The sequence below is a fragment of the Scomber scombrus genome, chromosome 23 (assembly GCF_963691925.1).
Source record: "Scomber scombrus chromosome 23, fScoSco1.1, whole genome shotgun sequence".
In the NCBI taxonomy this organism is placed as follows: domain Eukaryota; kingdom Metazoa; phylum Chordata; class Actinopteri; order Scombriformes; family Scombridae; genus Scomber; species Scomber scombrus.
This window is the reverse complement of record NC_084992.1, coordinates 18,046,600-18,063,914: the sequence shown is the minus strand read 5'-3', so window position 1 is coordinate 18,063,914 and position 17,315 is coordinate 18,046,600. Positions and strand designations below refer to the sequence as shown.

Below are 17,315 nucleotides of genomic sequence, written 5' to 3'. Positions count from 1 at the left end.
AGAAACAGTGTGTTTTGTTAAGAGTCAGGAAAAGGAAACTTAACTCTCTGTTTGCAGGCACATTAAAACACATGACTAAACCTGTCTGCCCCCATTCAAATCTTATTCAAATATCATACAATACAGTGTTTGAACACATTCTAATTAAAATGATAAAGTTGACAAGTTTCTGTAATTCTTTACTTCTTATTAAAATATAGATGTGTTAAACAAAATAAGAAACAACAACAATATGGAGCTTACTGCATGTATTTCTGCTCATTGAACTTTGGATGTAATTCATGTTAAAGTGTTACACATTACATGGCTTCATGTTACACAACAATATTAATCATTTATAACTCACAATTTCCTGCCCACAGATTCTTATTACACATCCTGCTATGGGGGAGGGGTGTTTCCTCCATATTTTTTTCTTGAGGCATTTTCCTAATAGAAGAATATGTATAATCCCTCACATGTGTAACTGGTCTTATTTCAGTTTTTCATTTTGATTGAAGTATTTATGATAAGATTTTCAAAGAATTCCAGAGATGTATCACAACTTCACTTATGCATGATAAGGGATACAAAATGTACATATTTTTTTGGGGGAAACTACATTAAAAAGTGATATAAATGCCACAATTAGCAGAGTTATTCTATGACATTTATGTACGGTAACAATTTCAAAGTTTTGGATGCAATATTAAGTTGAGTAATCACCTGTAGTACATCACTTGGTGTTCTCATGTGGCTTTACAATAAACAATTCATAACTAATGTGCAAAGATATTTTTCAAGAGAGGTACACCTTCCTTTTTAATTTATGTAAGAAATTATTCAATCCAGAGCATGGTATCAGCTGGTATTTTGCTGAACTGGTATCAGCAAAAATAAAACAAGGAGCACAAATGTAACACGAGAAGACTGTTAATTATTAAGCTAATTCATTAATTACACTAAAACTTGAATGGATATGGTGTCCTACATTAGTAAAGTAAAAAGGTGATATCACATGTGACTCTTATTAACACCAGGTACCATGTGGTCAAATCAGTGTAGTGGTGAATGCACCTCCACCCTGAGACTGATCCCCCTTGTCTCCACTGCTATCTCTTCATGTAGCTGTTAAAATAACATAAAGATAAGACTTAAGAGTTTAAACCTCATCGATGAGGGAAATTAAGAATTACAGCTGTACAAGAAGAAACCTGAGAGGTAGAGAGGAACATGATATATATAGAGAAAAAGGTAATAGTATACAGATTGAGAGATAACAAAAAAGATTTAAAGTTAGAATGATACACTATATAACCCTAACTGGTGACCATATATGTATGTGTAATAATCATACAGGGAGGGACAGTTGATAGTAGATACAGTCTGTATGAATTAATATCAAGTATGTTTATAGATCATAATTTATACACCATTTACTATTTATGCATAATGAATGAAATATCATATGAATGTGAATTACACATAACAAATAGGAGATAATAGAATAAAACAATAGAGTTGCATAGTGTAAAAATGATATGACATAATGTAACCCTTAACCCATAACCCTGAAGAGGGCGTTGCTGTTATGTCACCACTTTATTGTTTAAGAGTCCACCAATCTGTACTACCTCTCCCTGAATAATAACATTATGTGTTATCTATATTCAAAATCTTAACATCAATGCAGAAACCTAATTTCTGTTAATGTGTTATAAGTATAAAAACTGCAGTTCAGTGACTCACGGCAGCCCTGTGGCTCACACAGCTTGGGCTTTTAGGTTTGTTCTTATTTTAACACACCTGAAACACATTTACATGACTCACATCTCACAGTAGCAAACACACACACAACTACAGCGAATGTGTGCTTTGTCTTGTTTCAATATTCCTTTTCAAATTAAAAACCCGAAACTTTAAATGAAACATTAATGACAATTATGTCATTTTGTATCTCTTTATTTAATCAGTTAACCGAAGTAAGTAATGTAATCATTAATACAGTCTATGGTGTATTATGACAATACCACATACATGTTGATATAATAATTCATTTGGCGCTTGCAAATGACACCACCGGAGGTAAAAAAAAGCAACAAGGTATTATTTAGTTTGGTCTGTTCTTTTTTCCTTGTCTCTTGTCTATTATAAACTAACACTGGAGGGCGCCATCGTGTCAGGTTCACTGCAGTCTGCCCACTTTGAGGAAACTGGATGTGAGAAGAAAAATACCAAACTGGGTGACAGGACATACACAGACACACAACACCTGGAAGAAGATCAAAACTGTACATTTTTAAGTGTAAAAATCAAACAGACAAAATATTTGTAAATATTAAGTTTCTTGTTTCTTTTTGTTTTTGTTTTTCCTCTTTTTTTTCTTGAGTGAATGAATGAAATGCTTATTTTGTGACAACAAAAAGACAACAGGTGCAGTCGCCCGTTATCATGTGGGCATCCTGTAGCATCATGATTCCTAACCAGGAAAGTCACTGTAGCAGAATTGTAGTTGGCATTTGTTAGTTTCTAATAAAAAGTATGTTTTAAAAATATGAAAAAATATGTTTTAAATCGATTATTTCATTGCTCCTTGTTATGGGTTTGTCTTTTCTCCCTTTTTTATTAAAGCTTTAGTAAACTTTTATTTTGAAATATATCTTGTGATTTAATCATACTCTTGGTAGACCTGTGCTGTGTGATCTGTGTGACTTCAGAGTATTAATGGGAACATCTCAGAGGCTGAGAGCACTGATAGATGCCAGCTTTGCCTTTTTGCCAGCTAACTAATGTGACGGTGGTGTAAGGAACTGGCCAGTGATTCACGGTCAGGACTGAGACACTAAACACAAGTGCAGTTAATTAAATGTTAGCTCACTCCACATGTAGCAGTGTTTACATGTAGCCACTTCATCACTCCGTGGGACAGATATGAGGGCTTTGATACCGTAAGATGCCTCACATACAGTCATGAGATCACACAGGTGGTCCTATGTTATCCTTCCACACACTGTGTTGCATTGTGGTTATGGAGGTGAAGTTGACCGTACAGTGATGTGATGTAGCAGAAAAGAGTTTCATATATTAAACAGTTGAGAAATTGCTGAATTGTCACGGAAGTCTGAAAAGTCCAGTGTACTTGCAGACTCTGAGTATGTGTGTTTAACAGTGGATCAGAGTAGACACACACTCAGCACTGTTTACCTTATGAAGTGACTTGTGGTTCACACAGTTGCAGCTACATTTTGGCTAATTTGTATTTCAACACACCTAAAACCTGCAGTAAGCCAATCAAAACCAGATGACTTTGTTTGATGCACTCCATCACTTTGAGATCTTGTGTTGGGTCAATGGTGCATGGAAGCACATGATTTACATCCCTCAATGGCAAACCTTTGGCTCGGTTTCCATTACAAAGTTGCACCTGTTGTCTTGTTTTTACATTCTTTGTTGAATTCAGAAACCCGAGACTTGACATTAGGAAACATGTTTAATAATGGAGTTTTAAAAAAGATGATTATTAAAAAAAGTAAAGTAAAACTATATAAATAAATGAAGTGATGATATTTCTGTTTACTTTAGAAGTTATTATACACTGTATGCTGTGATTCCAATCTGGGAAACATTAAAGACATTCATAGCCAGTCTGCTGATTTTGTGTCTTTATTTAATCAATGAACAGAAGTAAGAAATGCATAAATGTTGGCAATAAAATACCATTTATAGACTGAATAATCTTTAATTCATGTGAATCTGTAAATATTTGGTACGACATACTTCACAGAAACAAAAACAATATATAATAAATTTAAAGAATTGTTTAAAAAAAATAAAAATGAATGCTTAATGTGAACACATTGACTCCTCAGATTCTACAACTAGTCACCTCCCCACCCCTAAACTTATACACTGGATGATCTTTTAATTCCTTGAAGAAAGGCAAATATTTGGCATTGGCTTCTTAACAGAAACAAACAAAAAACATTGCATATCATACTTAATTTGAAACCTTTATCTGTGACTTGGTTGCTTTGATTAATTGTGTACGTCGTCACACAAAAAAATGAAATTCATTAGTTGAACAAAATCATAAAATGCTAACTAAGATGTAATCAAACTGTTAGTTACTGAACATACACATAGTAATCAAAAAGTATTAAAACATGTCTTTATCAACATACAGTTAAAGTGCATTATTGTTATGCATGCACAACATGTTGAATTCAATCTTAGGTAGAAGTGAGCACAACATTTGATTTTCTTTTATCTTTTGTATTGGTATATCTGTGTATCTTCAACCTTGTCACCATGTATACAATATGTGTTACTACTTATGATAATTTCCTACATTATATAGAAGAAGGTAAATGTATGAATGTTATGAGAGGGTGTAGTCTCTCACTTGATGTTAAATGACTCGTTGAGGCTTGCTTCTGCCTGCTTACATGTGATAACTTTCCATGATATAGGAATATCGGCAGGATTTGAACAATATTCTTTGGCAAACTTCTCATTGAACCTTGTAAATACATATTTCCAGTAGTCTGAGGCCAGAAGGCTTATGTCTGGAGCAATTCTCCAGTCTGGGAAAATTTCTCTGTAACTCTTATAAGGGTGCCATTCACCCTTAGTAGCATCACATTGAAAATGCATATCACTGATCACAAGAGAAGAGCATATGTCAATGACAAGATTTTCTGTGTCATCCCAGCTGTATCTACCAAGACCCTCTGGGCGATGTAGAGAAGTCCAGTGTTCAGTATGTTGTTTTCCTCCTGCCTCACACGGCGCTTTGCAGAATGGACACTGTTGACCACATCCAATCACTTTGGTGAAAAGCTCATTCTGAGGTTTCACATGGAGATGTTTTAGTTTTATTTGGATGTTGTCTTCTTGTAAGGTTACCATGAGAGCTTGTCCCATTTCGTTCACACAATCTGTGAGCCAGTAAGCAAACTGTTCTGGGTCCGCATTGTTCAGGATCATGAAAGCACCTAGAGCATCCTGGGAAATGACCAGTTTATCACCAAGTTCTTTGCAGATATCTTCAACAAATGTCTTCAAGTCGCCACTCTTTCCTGTTTTCGCCTTGTTGATAGCATCGTTTATGCTGTTGATACTTGACTGAATGTGTCGATCCTCAAACTCAAACGCTTTAGACGGGTTGGAGAAGTGTTCCATTATTTGACTGAGGGTCCACTTCTTCACACAATCCTCATATGAGCAAATGTAGCTCAGGTACTTTTCAAAGTCATCCTTGGAGAGCAAATCCAGTAAAATTGAATGTTGGAAGAACATTCGTGTGCTGAACTGCTGGCATGTCAACATTTCACCAATGATGTCAGGACCCAAGGAGCGATTGACAAAGTCTTCGACTGCAGGTTTCAAGCATTGTTTGGTGAATTCTTCTGCCTTCTTCTGGCACTGGTCTCGTTCATGGAACACATCCATAAAATCAGTGCGAAACTTTTCTTTGTTTTGGTTGAGACATGTTTTGGGATCATTCTCTTGTATGAAATCTTCATGCATTTTCTGAAACTCCCTGGCTGCAAATCCACAGATATGCTGTTTAAGACAAACTTCAAACTCAATGCCTGTCTTCAGATTGTGGTTGTTATGTAGCCTCTCATCAATCACATGCAGGATCTCCTCAATGTAAGTGTCATGGTAATTGGTTTTCCTTTCCATTTTCTCTATTAAAATGTCTTCACAAGCAGCTATGGTGCTGTCAGCCATTTGTTGCATAGCCGCTTCTTGATCTTTGCTAAACCATTTTTTCACAGCGTTTTTAACTTGGCTGCAGAATCCTTCAACAATAGGCTTATATGTGAAAGACCCCAGTCCACAGTTTTTCAAGTCTTTTTTACTCAATATTTCATTTGCATGACCACCCTTATGTGAGAGATTTGCTCTCAGGGAGTGAGACACACTCGTGAAGACATCTGTAGCCTTTTGTTCACAGAAAGATAGTTGCTTCAAAGTTTTATCCCACATCTCATCAAATTTTTGGTCGAGCTCTGTGTCTGTCATCTTGACTTTTTTCTTCCGACATTCCTGAATTAATGCACAAACTCTCCCCTCTAATTCTTTTGTGTGGTTCTCCTTGATTTTATCAAGCTTTGTCATTCCCTGTCTAATGTCAGCTGCTGCTTCCAACTGATTAAACACAGACCTCTCCATTTCTCGTCGAAGGCTCTTTGCATTGTTTGCAAAGTCCTCTTTGTATCCCTCTACCAGATAGACATGACCCTCAGTTTGCTTGAAGTATTGTGACAGATTTTCAAGAAGCTTTGTCTCCCAATTAGTCAGCAGTGTTCGAGCCCCATTTTTCAAACAAATCAGAAGTTCTCTCACGTCAGGTATTTCAGATTTCACATCAAATTTTCCAAAATTGGAAATTTTTGTTTCAGCATCTGTGACCCAGGTGTACATTTCTTTTTTGAATTCCCATTCCCATTTGTTGAATTCTGTGCAAAGCCTCATGTAGGCATCGGCCACCAGGCTGTTTCTGAAGCTGAAGATGAAATTTTCATGCTTTACTGCAGTCCACAGGCTTGATATCCACTCTGTGAACTCAGAGATATTGTTTGCAGAAGAGTCACAGTCCCCCAGCATTTGGATGATGTTTTTCTTGAGGTCATACACAGCTTCACTGTACCCCACATTGACTGGTGCCATTGGTGGGTTCCCATTCCAGAGTCCAGGAATGTACCAGTTCCCTGTGTCCGGAGTGTACTCCATCACATCAGTGAAGCTCTTGTTCTCTTCTTTCTTCTCCATTTTGGCTGCTGCCTGGGTCATCTCATTTAGCTGCTGCAAGAGCAGTTTCCTGTCTCGTAAGTTCTTGTCATGGGCTGAAACATCTGACACATTCTGGTGAACAAACTGACATTTGGGCTTTTTGCCGACCTCTTTCATTCTGAGAAAAGCATGCACGACTATTTGTAGGATGTCTTTCATTTCTGTTGAATTTTCCATGGCAATATTGATAATGGTGATATCACTCAGCCCCACAACAAGTGTTGCAAGCTCATTGTCATGCTCATGGCTATCATCAAGTTGCGCAAGTTCTGGTGACTTTAAGCCTTCAGTGTCAATGATAACCATGAAGTCACAGTTGAGTACTTTTTTCAAGTCTTCATTGACTCTGATGAGCAACATAAAGGCACCGCGAGTGCATCGACCACTGCTGACAGCAAACTGCACTCCAAACATGGTGTTAAGGAGAGTGGACTTTCCAGTGCTCTGAACTCCAAGAACTGTGACCACCAATATCTTGCTATTAGGAGACACCAAGTCATTGAGCTGAGAGAGGACGTCACTCACCCATCTGAGAGGTATGTTGGATGCATCTCCGTCAACAAGCTCAAGAGGAAATCCATCAAGCAACAATCCTGCACAGAGTTTTGGAAGATGCTGTAATTGTTGACGTGATGGGTGTGTTTCTGGAAGGGAAACTGAAGCTTCATAGATTTGACCCATTTCACGGAAGAAATGTTCAGTCCCCAATGAGCTGTTGGAAAGTTGTCTGTCGATGTCTTTAATCTCCTCTTTGTTCTCAGAACTCTTACATTTCTTTTTGTACTGTTCCCTGAGATGAGACAGCTTTTCTCGAGACAGGTTATCGAGGTTAATTCGCATCCATTTCAGGAAAAAGCACCTCTCTATCCCCATCCTTGGTATTGCCTTGATGAAGCATGTCATAGCAGGTGATATCTCGTAAGAGTTCTGTTTTTCTCTAAGTTTTGTTTTCTGCACCTGGATATTGCTTTTGTACACTTCTATATTTTCAGACCCAGCTTTTCGAAGTCGAAATTCTTCCTTCTCTAAGCAAGTCAATTCTTTCCATATTTGGCCTTGCAATGGAAGCTGCGCTTCTTTGTATGCCAGGGTGTCTTGAATTACTGCAGTGATGGCATCTGCATTTTTCTTGGCAGTTTGGCACACTGGAGAGTCTTCATCAACCAAGATTCCCAGTTCACGGGCAACATCAGCCATCTGCTCTATTGGCATCTTCATCTTTGAGTTCTCCACTACATCGCTGACTGTTTTCCTCAATTTTTTGACAAAGTCTGCATCATTCATGCATTTAGTCTTCAAAATAATGTTGCTGTTAGTCAAGCCCAACCCAGTTGCTACATTTTCTAAAGTATCTAGACTGAAGCGCTTGCTTTGATGGTTACCCACTAAGAAGATCTGTGCTTTTTGGTGTTGGTTGGTCAGCAGCATGCACTCAGAGTCCAAATTGTCAAAGAACACAAAAACTGCTGTAGATGTCTGACACAAAAAAGAGTATTGTTTTTCAAATGAAGCAATGTCCCCACGAAGGTTAGCTACAGCAACTGGCTCACTGAAAATATCCATGTTTTTGTTTCCACAAGGAAGGTACCAAGTCATTTCAACCAATCCATTGGATATTCTTCTTGGACTGTCTCCACACTCCATATCATGGTGAACAAAGGTGTCATGGTACTGCTGAGAATTGCTCAGAAGCTTATTGAGAACCTCTGACTTGGACAAGGAGCATTCACCCAGTCTCACAAAAGATATCATTGGAAGATCTGAGAGAACAATTCTGTCTTCAATGAAGCCCTTGGATTCAGACAGTGACTGAGGCCTGTACTTTTTAACAATGTCTCTCATGGCCCACAGCATGAGTGTGCACTGTTTTGTGTCACAGTTGGGAAGCAGCAGAGGCACAGAAAACTGACACATAGACATTTTGAGTACCATTTCCTGCTGTACAAAACCATCAGAACACAGAAAGAGAGCAGTGATTATGTCAAGGGGGTTCAGCATGTCACCTGAATTTGGACTATCAACCAGATTTTTAAGATCTAACCCTGTATTCCCTGATGCAGCATCACAGTTTAAGTCACATACTGATGTACATTTCACATTCCTAGCTGTCACATTAACCATCATCAGTTTCTTCAGAAAATGCCATGGAAGATCTAAATTACGCCTGACAGGTTCATCAGTAACGGTCTTATCATCAATCTGAAGTATTGTGCTCAGGGAAAGATTCTCTTTGTAGTGCTGCTCCAAGCCCAGATCCTCCAATAAGCTCTCCAGTTGTGTCTCTGTGGATATAAAGACAATGATTATTAACATCATAATTGGCTTTAACATATTAAAGCATAGATCAAGACCCAGCTGGGGCATAGAATAAATGCATTGACAATGGCTTTTGCTTTATCTGGAAAACCCAGGTAATCCTGCCTTCCATACTTTTAAATTGTAAGAGTCATTTATTTTGAGTGGTCGGAACACTAGTCGATTTACAACTTATTCACCTTCCTAAAGAAGCAACTACAATACCCACTGATTAAGCTATAGCTTTCTACTAATCCCATCTCCATCTAATACAAGGGTGTAAAAGAGCATAGAAGACAGCACTTTGAAACCATTTAAACAATGATATTCATGACTGGCTCAGTTGCTAATCGAGACCACACTCCTCTTAGCCCTTTACTCTACTCACAGAGCAGTTGATTTTACTGCACTGCTCATGCACCTAACACACAGCTAAGCTCCACAAGGTGTGGTCCAACTGACTCCTATTCAAAAAGTGTCAGCTTGTCTCATGAATTACTAAGGGGGAACTCCACAAAAAAATTGCATGGCTTTTGCAGCCACTAAACTAGTACAAATGAGACCAAAATAACAATGTGCAAGTCACCAAGCATCCGCAAAAGGTGAAATTCACCACAAACTGCACTGCCAAGCAAATATCATTGTGGTGTGCCTTTGCAGTTTGCATGTATGTTAAATAAATAATATTCATACATTCGGCACGAAATTGGTCCCTTTTTAAATAAGCATTGTTGCACAAAACATCTAATTCACAAAGACCAGTGCTGATTGCCACAAACAGTTAAGGTAGTGCTGTTACCATTTTCAGACAGTTTCTGTTAACTGCACTCACGCTCACTCTCTCTCTCTCTCTCTCTCTCTCTCTCTCTCTCTCTCTCTCTCTCTCTCTCTCTCTCTCTCTCTCTCTCTCTCTCTCTCTCTCTCTCTCTCTCTCTCTCTCTCTGTCTTCTCAAATCTTAAAGCTTGTTAAGTTTTAATGAAATTGAATTGATGATTAACATTATCAAGGGTGAAATCTTAAGTCTTTTTAAAAATAAAAATGTCCACTCTGATTGGGCTCAGGATTCATCGATCAAAGCTGCTATATTACATATGCCATCCTGCCATGTCAGAAAAAGGAAAAAAAGATCAATATCACATTATAACGTGAAACCTTTCCCATTATAAGGTGAATATTTATTGTTGTATTGTATAATGTGAAACTTACTCATGAGTAAAATGTAATGAACAACAGATAATTCCGAGTAAAGTTTATTGTTGATTAGTGAGCAAAACGTAATGAACAACAGATCATTCTAAGTAAAGGTTACTTAAGTATTCTAATAGCAGCAATTGTAACTGATAGTAGAGTTTACTTGAGAATAGCCTGAGTGAAATTTACTAAGAAATTCTGTTTGGAAATTGTTACCTAGGTTTTTCTAAGTACTCCAAATGTTTTTCAGTGTGTTCATCATGGCAGTTCTACTTGTTCAACTTTCAGAACAAAGAAAGTTGGGTAATTTTTAGCCACTTTTCTTTATTACCAAGATTGGTAACACTTTACTTGAAGGTATCGTCATAAAACTGACATGACACTGTCATAACTGTTACATGACACAGTCATGAATGTGTCATAAACATTATGTCAATGTCATAAACGTTTATGACTGTTGTCATTAAGTGTCATTCGGTTTTTGTAATGACAAGTTGACATTGTTTGGGTTGTATTGATTATGACAATTTGACATTAATCAAAGTGACATGACCAGAAGTTGTCTTTGTCATGACAACTTGACATTAAATTTCTTTGGGATGTCCTTATTATGACAACTTGACTCCTTCATGATATGTTAATGAAAAATCAAAATGCTACCACTTTACTTGAGGTCAAAGAATATCTTCATTACACTGTCATAATGGTGTCATGACAGTCAGTTTTGGGTATCTTGTCAAACATCTATGACCAAGTGCTAGACTTGGTCTGTAACCTTGCACATCTAATTATAATAATCGTTATGTCAACTTGCCATAAACACAAAAATAGGTGCATATTTTGTTAATGTCAAGATGTCATGACAAAGACATTTTCTGGTAATGTCACTTTGATTAATGTCAAGTTGTCATAATCAAGACAACCCAAACAATGTCAACTTGTCATTACAAAAACTGAATGACACTTAATGACAACAGTCATAAACGTTTATGACATTAACATAATGTTTATGACACGTTCATGACTGTGTCATCTAACAGTTATGACTGTGTCATGTCACTCTTATGACGATACCTTCAAGTAAAGTGTTACCGAAAGGTTCATCTTTTTAACTGTGTAATTGTGCTCAATTGCATGCCCAGTAATTTTCAAACAAAGTATAGAAGGATGTCTAGAACAATCACCAGTTCAATCAGAACAACTTGTAAGTTCAACTATTTAACTTGTTATCCTCAAAAGAGATAAAAGAGGTAAGTCAATCATATAGTAATATGATTTCCTTTTAACTGAAACAAGTAATGGTTATCATTAAATAGACAGACAGTGGATTCAGTCAGTCAGAAATTAAATTAGTGATTCATTGTGTTTATGCTCATAGTTATAATGGAGAACTAGCTCATCAGTATTGTGGTAGGTATTGGGCTGTTCTGGCATCTCCAGGCACACCAGCTATTTTGGTTTATGTATGTGCAGCATAAACTGTAAAAAATAAAATAAAATAAATAAAAATAAAAAAAATGGATGTAGTTGTAGATTTTAAATCCGCAGCCCATACATCAGTGGAGAAAGTGCACAGGATTCTGAGAAGTCTTATACTGAAAATATTTATCGAGACTTGATCAAGGAGAATGAAAGAATACACACTCTGTCCTGATGCTCCCTTCTATTCTTGAGTTTCGGTCCTCTGAGTAAGCCACACAGACAATGGCATAGTTGAACCATGCCCAAATATGGGCAGATCCAACACATCTACAGCATATAGAATTTAATCTATTGGCCTACAGATGAGAACATATGCTCTGTAAATCTAATGCCATGGTTACACTACGTACATTATAAATGTTGTCGCCAAGCGACTTCTCAATCACAGGGAAGCCATGCCCTAAAACATACCCTGCTTTATTGTCTATTTTACTTTAAATGGGGCCCTAATTTACAAAATGAACATTATGCTCTATTGAAGAAGACTTACTAGTGATTGAGACCATAAACTCATTAGAAAAGTTTTTACTGGGGTAATAAATCAAGTGGGAAGTAAGGTCATTTTCTCATAGTCTCTGCAATACAATCTGACTTCTTTTTGCACTGGTCATTGTGCCTGCATGAAAATACAACCTGATCTGTACAATGATTGTTGAAATAAATAACAACATTTTATATGATCACATCGAACAGACGCCATTTCAGTATCACACTTCCATGAATCATTGACTCATGGATAGGATATTTGTATCCTATTTGTACTCTGTACCTTGTAGTCATGCTAGCAAATATTTCACCAGCCACCACTGAGAATATCAAGTTACAGTATAACTAACCAGTCTGCTTCTATCTATCTGTTTTTTTGCCTTCAGATGGGTGTTGGGATTGAACTAAATGACAAGCTTCTCATATACTTATAGACAGCTGTCGACAACAGATTCAATAAGAATCTATAAATCAGCCTTACTGATATTCTTTGGCCACATTAGAATGATTTTATATAAATACCATCTGATTGAATAGTGTTTAACTCAAACAGTTTATTAATAATTAAAGCATTCATTATGTTTACTGCCAGTTTTTAGTTTGCTCTTTTGAATGAACCTCCCACCAGTTTGTCCTTTTCTCCTCCTACCTGTTCACCATGCGCTCTGTGCTGGTTACAAAAACATCACACAGATGGGCAGAGTGAGTTTCATGATCAGGAAAATAAGTATAATATCTGGTCATTGTACCTCCATGAAAACAAATGTTTCACACATTAAAATGATAACACTTGGTAATTAGCACTAAAAACAAAGTACCTCTGAGGCTGATGGGAATGTCCTTAGTTTTGAGAGTATTTGGTCATAAAATAAATTATTGGACAAATAAAGATTTTGATGTTGCTAGGTGAAAAATTAAATGATCACTAAAGTCAGTAGGATTCATACTGTGAGGACCATTTGTCTCTAAAAAAAAATGTAATGTCAATCCATCAAATCGTTGAGATATTAATGTCTGGGCAAAAGTGGTGAGAATGATATTGCTGTCACACAGATGTACTGCTAAAAATAGAAAAGCTAATGAGCTAAAAAATAAAATAGGCTAGTTATATTCAAACAAAAGCATAAAATAGACAATCAAATGATTGGAGCAAATGTTTAAAACTACTTAAAAAATACTGTTTTTACGTTATATGCAATCTTTTCACTTAATGGTAATGTAATGTTTTACTGTCCTTTTTATGGACTCCATAGTGCAGGGGATTTGATGTCATTTATTTAAGGGCGCTTTAAACACATTTCTGCAGACAGGTGTGCATTAACATCTTGTGTTATTTCTTATTTTACTTTTTTGGTGTCATCATACTTATTCATTTTAATGTTTTACTTACTTGTGTGTGAAGATGTCACAGCTGGCTTGCTTCTTCCATTCTTCAGCTGTGTAGAAACTTGGAGGGAGTAACACACCCCTGGCTCCAGGCTGCTGACAGTCAGGCTGTTTGTGTGTGTTGTCAGTTCTTGCACACTGCTGTCTTCTTCACTGCTGCAAGTCACAATGTACTTCTCCACTTCACCAGCAGGAGGGTCCCAAAACAGAGACAGTGACTCACTGCTGACCTGCGTGATTGTAACCTGAACAGGAGGGCTGGGCTCTGTGGGGACAATATAACTATAGATTATTACTGGAAATTCAGGCATTCTCAAATTTGTGCTGTTTTCTAGCAAAGCATAAAAGGTGTGGCAGACAGAAAAGCCGTAAACAATTACCTCAAACAATTTGTGCAAATACATATTTTGCAGTCTCTTTAGTCTGACACAAACCTGAATACCGTGTGATGAACTGAGAGTATACCTCAGTGTAAGAAGTACATTCATGTATGTTAGCGTTATGAAGAAACATTTGTTGAGCTCAGAAACCACTCAGCCAAAGCTTTAGTGTATTGGTAAATAATTTCATTTTAATTCTAACAACATTTAGTTATTTCAGATTTACCTGTGCAGACAGATACACAGGCTGCTTCGCTCTGATTTCCATTGTCTGCTCTCCTTGTGATTCTGAAAGTATACTCAGTCCCAGGAAACAGTCCATCAACATCTACAGTACTGGAGTCTTCTTTGATCACACTGCCACTGTGTGTATCACAGGAATAATCGATATGTAGATTATACCTAACAGGGGGTGCTAAACCAAGAGAAACAGTCTCACTGCCAGCACGGAGAACTGTTACATCTCTTGGTGGAGGAACATCTGTCATAAGAGAAAAAAAAGAAAAATAGCTTTTAGAAACTTCACATTACAACATGTTTTCAGTCATGAAAATGTGCACAATTTACTGTCTTGAATAGTATTTATTTATTCCTTTCTGCTGACAATAGATAGCTTCAGGCTGAACTTCTGCATCACTCATACTTACAGTCAGACTGTGGTGTTGCAGGAGAGTTTTCTTCCTCACAGTGGAGCTCATGGGAGACATCTGTTGCATCATAGAACTCCTTTATAATTGAGAGAAATATGCAGTTTGGTGTAATTAATCAATCAATTACTGATAGGACAATATGTATATACTGTGTACTGTAATTTCATCATTTTAATTAATTTAAATCATTTTCTTTACCTCCTCTTCCTCTGAGTTATCCATGGTGTGTATATTCTCACTCATCCCACACTGCTTCTCACTACAAGTAATGGGAAAGAATTCTGTAAGTTAACAATGTTATGCAGCCGACAACTCTGTTTTTATAGTAAAATCAGTGTCAACAGTTAAGTCATAGCTTTCAAATGTAGTGGAGTAAATAGTACAATTTGTCTGAAATGTAGTAACATAAAAAGTGAAATAAAATTGAAAAACTCAAGCAAAGTACAAATAATTCACAGTGAGCTTCAGGATAAATACATGTACTTAGTTACATTCTACCACTGTATTTTTCCATGTTTTCTTTTCCTTTTTTCACTTTCAGGTCACCCACATGTGTAAGCAGAGGAAAAAAAGCAGTTAAGATGAAATAACATGGTGACTTACCTTTGTAAGACTGATTCTTCCATGGCACAATGACATCCTTCTTATATCCAGGAGTTTACATCTGCTCTATATGCAATACTTTGTAATGTATCGTAGAGTTAGAGTTTGGCCTGAAATTAAAGCACTGCACCCTTTCCCAAATGCCAAAGGAACAGTTCAGGATTCTCCTTTTATTCGGCAGTCAGTTGCAGTCACTTTCTGTTTCATTTCCCAGAAACAGTATGTTTTGTTAAGAGTCAGGAAAGGAAACTTAACTCTCTGTTTGCAGGCACATTTAAACACATGACTAAACCTGTCTGCCCCCATTCAAGTTTTATTCAAATATCATACAATACAGTGATTGAACACATAATAATTAAAAGGATAAAGTTGACAAGTTTCAGTAATACTACATAATAGATTTGTTAAAATAAAAAAAAGAAACAACAACAATATGGAACTCACTGCATGTATTTCACTAACTTTAATGGACTGCTCATATAACTTTGGATGTAATTAATTTTAAAGTGTTACACATTACATGGCTTCATGTTACACAATAACATTAATCATTTATAACTTACAATTTCCTGCCCACAGATTCCTATTTCACATCCTGCTATGGGGGAGGGGTGAGTTTCCAACATATTTTTTTATTGAGGCATTTTCCTAATAGAAGAATATGTATAAACCTTCACGTGTAACTGGTCTTATTTCATTTTTTCATTTTGATTGAAGTATTTATGATAAGATTTTCAAAGAGTTCCAAAGATTTATCACAACTTTATCAACTTCACTTAGGCATGATAAGGGATACAAAATGTACATAATTTGGGGAAAAATCTACATCAAAAAGTGATAGAAATGCCACAATTAGCAGAGTTATTCTATAACATTTATGTACTGTAACAATTTAAAAAATTTGGACGCAATATTGATTTTAGTAATCACCTGTAATACATCTCTTTGTGTTCTCATGGCTTTTTCAATAAACAGTTCATTGCTAAGGTACACCTTTCTTTTTTAATATATGTAAGACATTATTCAATCCAGAGAAGAAACCTTAGAGGTAGAGAGGAACATGATATATATAGAAGAAAAAGGTAATAGTATACAGATTGAGAGATTAAAAAAAAGATTTAAAGTTAGAATGATACATTATATAACCCTAACAGGTGACCATATATGTATGTGTAATAATCATAAATCCAGATAAGGAGGGACAGTTGATAGTAGATACAGTATGTTTTGAATTAATATCAAGTATGTTTATAGATCAGAATTTATACACCATTTACTATTTATGCATAATGAATCAAATATCATGTAACAAAGAAAAAATATGAATGTCAATTACACATTACAAATAGGAGAAATCAGAATAAAACAGTACAGTTGCATAGTGTAAAAATGATATGACATAATGTAACCTTTCAACCCATAACGCTGAAGAGGGCGTTACTGTTATGTCACCAGTTTATTGTTGAACTGCACCTTAAGGTACTTAAGAGTCCAATCAATCTCAATCAATCAATCTTTATTTGTATAGTGCCAAATCACAACAAAGTTATCTCAATTCACTTTACACATAGAGCAGGTTCTAAACCGAACTCTTCAGGTTTTAATTTTAAAGAGACCCAACATTCCCACATGAGCAAGCACTTAGCGACAATGGCAAGAAAAAACTCCCTTTTAACAGGAAGAAACCTCAGGCAGAACCAGGCTCAAAGTGGGCGGCCATCTGCCTCGACCGGTTGGGGTAGAGAGGAGAGAGAGCAAGAATAGGAAAGAGAGAGAAGCACATAGAAAATAAACATTGAAGCTAGAGGGTCCGGGACTGGAATCTGTCATCCGGACGTCTACAGGCCCAGATTGCCTGTGAGACGAGAAAGCACAGACAACTCCGGGGAAGAAGTGTAGGTTACTGAATGCATTAATAGTACATGAATGTTATTGGATATAGATGGATGGATAGAGAGAGAGAGAGGAGGAGAGAGGAGCTCAGTGCATCATGGAGGTAGGAGTCCCCCAACAGTCTAAGCCTATAGCAGCATAAACTAGGAGCTGGCTAACTATAAGCTT

At 36.6% G+C, this 17,315-nt stretch overlaps 1 protein-coding gene across 1 annotated transcript; it reads right to left on the bottom strand.

Annotated features, from left to right (window-relative positions):
* Window positions 1-4,368: 4,368 nt before the first annotated feature.
* LOC134005616 (interferon-induced very large GTPase 1-like) lies at window positions 4,369-15,380 on the bottom strand. Its single transcript, XM_062444539.1, has 6 exons — window positions 15,255-15,380; window positions 14,850-14,910; window positions 14,649-14,727; window positions 14,228-14,482; window positions 13,626-13,886; window positions 4,369-9,062 (listed from the first exon to the last, which is right to left on the bottom strand). Exons 1-6 carry the CDS (start codon window positions 15,275-15,277, stop codon window positions 4,378-4,380), a joined length of 5,364 nt encoding a protein of 1,787 aa, XP_062300523.1. The 5' UTR covers window positions 15,278-15,380; the 3' UTR covers window positions 4,369-4,377.
* Window positions 15,381-17,315: the final 1,935 nt, after the last annotated feature.